Raw genomic sequence first — 2,117 nt, forward strand, 5'->3', positions numbered from 1 at the left:
CGTCCTTCTGGACGAAGCTGTTCAGAGGGAATGCTCAGCCAGAGGTCGGTCTCCGTGTCAAAGGCTCTGATGGTGTTGTCGTCGTAGTCAAAGGAGCTGTTGCTGTAGCCCCCGAATACAAACATCTTTGTCCCGATGACGGTGGCGGAGTGCTCACACGATATGACGGCCGGAGCGCCCCGCGTGTCAACCGAAGACCAGAGCATCGTGGCGGTGTCCAACTTGTGGATGTCGTTAGTGCGTCCGGTCAGCTGGGCGAACCCTCCATAGACGTACATGACCTTGGCCCGGACGCAGGCCGAGTGGTAGCTCCTCGCGCCCGGGACGGCCCCGGAAACCACGGGCCTGGACCATCGGCGGGCGTCGACCTCGAAGGCATCGACCTCGCCGCAGTACTCCAGCGTGTCGGTGCGTCCGCCCCAGATGTAGACGACGTCCTCTATCAGCACGGCCGTGTGGCCCCAGCGTGTGGAAAAGGCCTTATTATTATTATTAAGAGGGGTGCGTTCTCCTGTTCCGGCCGCCGCCGTCACTGCTGCTGCCGCTAACTTGGCCCAGCACAACGTGGCCATGTTGAAGACGTGCACGTCGTCGGTCACCGTGCCACGGGCGTCCGCGTCGTAGGGGCCTCCGAAGGAGTACACCTCACGCCCCACGGCCACGGCGGCATTGTACCGCCTCGTCGGCCCTCCCTTCACGTGCACTGTCCAGTGCAGCATCTCACACAAACACACAGATTGATCGAGTGTCGCTTCGTCTGTGTGTTTAATCGGGCCCTGACAATTATATGTTGGTGCGGCGAGAAAAACGTCACGTAAAGCTTTGCCCGTACGTCGGCGAAGCCAATGGTGGCTTGGGTTGGCCAATCAGGGGAAGCCAAGGCATGTTGATCATCTCCCTAATCCAGTGGTCCTCAACCTTTTTCATTTCGAGGACCCTCAGTTATGCATGAAGGCCACAGGCCTCCATAACTCTGAGTGTATAAATTGAACCAAATGGACCCCTAACATTTTAGTCTAGTTTTTGAGGGGCGCTAGCCCCTCCTATACACAGGTTTATTTTTTGTCTTTAGTTCAAAGTTTGTTTAGTAAACGCATTGACAATGAAGGGAAAATGTACGTCATAATGTGTCGTTTCGTCATATTGTCTCTTTATTGTTAATGGTTAACATGGTTAATGGTTTGTTTGCATCGTTTGTTTTAACCACCTAATCATCACGAGTTATATATATTATTTAATATATTAGCGCCCCTCACTTCACACAGGTGTGTTTTTTGAGTGGTGTAAACCACTCCTACGACTGGCTTTGTTAGTTTACGTGTCTGTCTGTCTGTCTGTCTGTCTGTCTGTTCGTACCAAAGAATGAGCATGGTTGCTACGGTCACCCAGTTCACCCGGGTGTGATTTCATTACGTCAGACATTACGTCAGACCACAGCTGATCAGTCTATATAAGACCTTACACCACTCAGTTCACACGGGTGTGATTTTTTTATTTGTTGATGAAATTGCCAATATTATTTAGTCTTCATAGCTTAGTTTATTTCGTTTTCGTCTGTGAAAAAAGGTCGAACGTATTTGAACTCAACACTGATATTTGGAACAACGGTGTGCCTGTGGCCCCCACGGGCCCCTGTGGCCCCCACGGGCCCCTGTGGCCCCCGCGGGCCCCTGTGGCCCCCTGTGCACTGCTGCAGTGTTGTTGCAGCCGAACTGGGGGGGTCGTTTGAGAATAACTCAGGTCGCTAAAACCCCACAAATTCTCAGAAGACATACCGAGGACATGTCCTCAGTGCTATAGTTACTATAGCACAGAGGACATGTCCTCAGTGCTATAGTTATAACTATAGCACCGAGGACATGTCCTCAGTGCTATAGTTACTATAGCACCGAGGACATGTCCTCAGTGCTATAGTTACTATAGCACCGAGGACATGTCCTCAGTGCTATAGTTACTATAGCATGCATGTTTTGAGGCTCACGCATAAGACAGTATTCACAATATTGTTTCTAAATGCACTCCACATGAAGGCCTGGTGTCTGCGAGCCCTCCTTTATCTTTGTTATGCCTCTTTTATTGTTCTATTGAGAGATTCTTAGTTTTACCTATAAGCCTAG

General features: G+C 50.7%; 1 protein-coding gene across 1 annotated transcript in view; it reads right to left on the reverse strand.

Annotated features, from left to right (window-relative positions):
- LOC306916009 (integrin beta-3-like) overlaps window positions 1–719 on the reverse strand; it is a gene marked incomplete at its 5' end in the record, with an annotated part of 89,564 nt that extends 88,845 nt beyond the window's left edge. The window contains one exon of the mRNA XM_079530584.1: window positions 14–719. Coding sequence (XP_079386710.1) covers window positions 14–719 — 706 coding nt within the window. The remainder of the gene's footprint in view (window positions 1–13) is intronic.
- Window positions 720–2,117: the final 1,398 nt, after the last annotated feature.

This window comes from Electrona antarctica, assembly GCF_951216825.1.
Source record: "Electrona antarctica genome assembly, contig: SUPER_22_unloc_1, whole genome shotgun sequence".
In the NCBI taxonomy this organism is placed as follows: domain Eukaryota; kingdom Metazoa; phylum Chordata; class Actinopteri; order Myctophiformes; family Myctophidae; genus Electrona; species Electrona antarctica.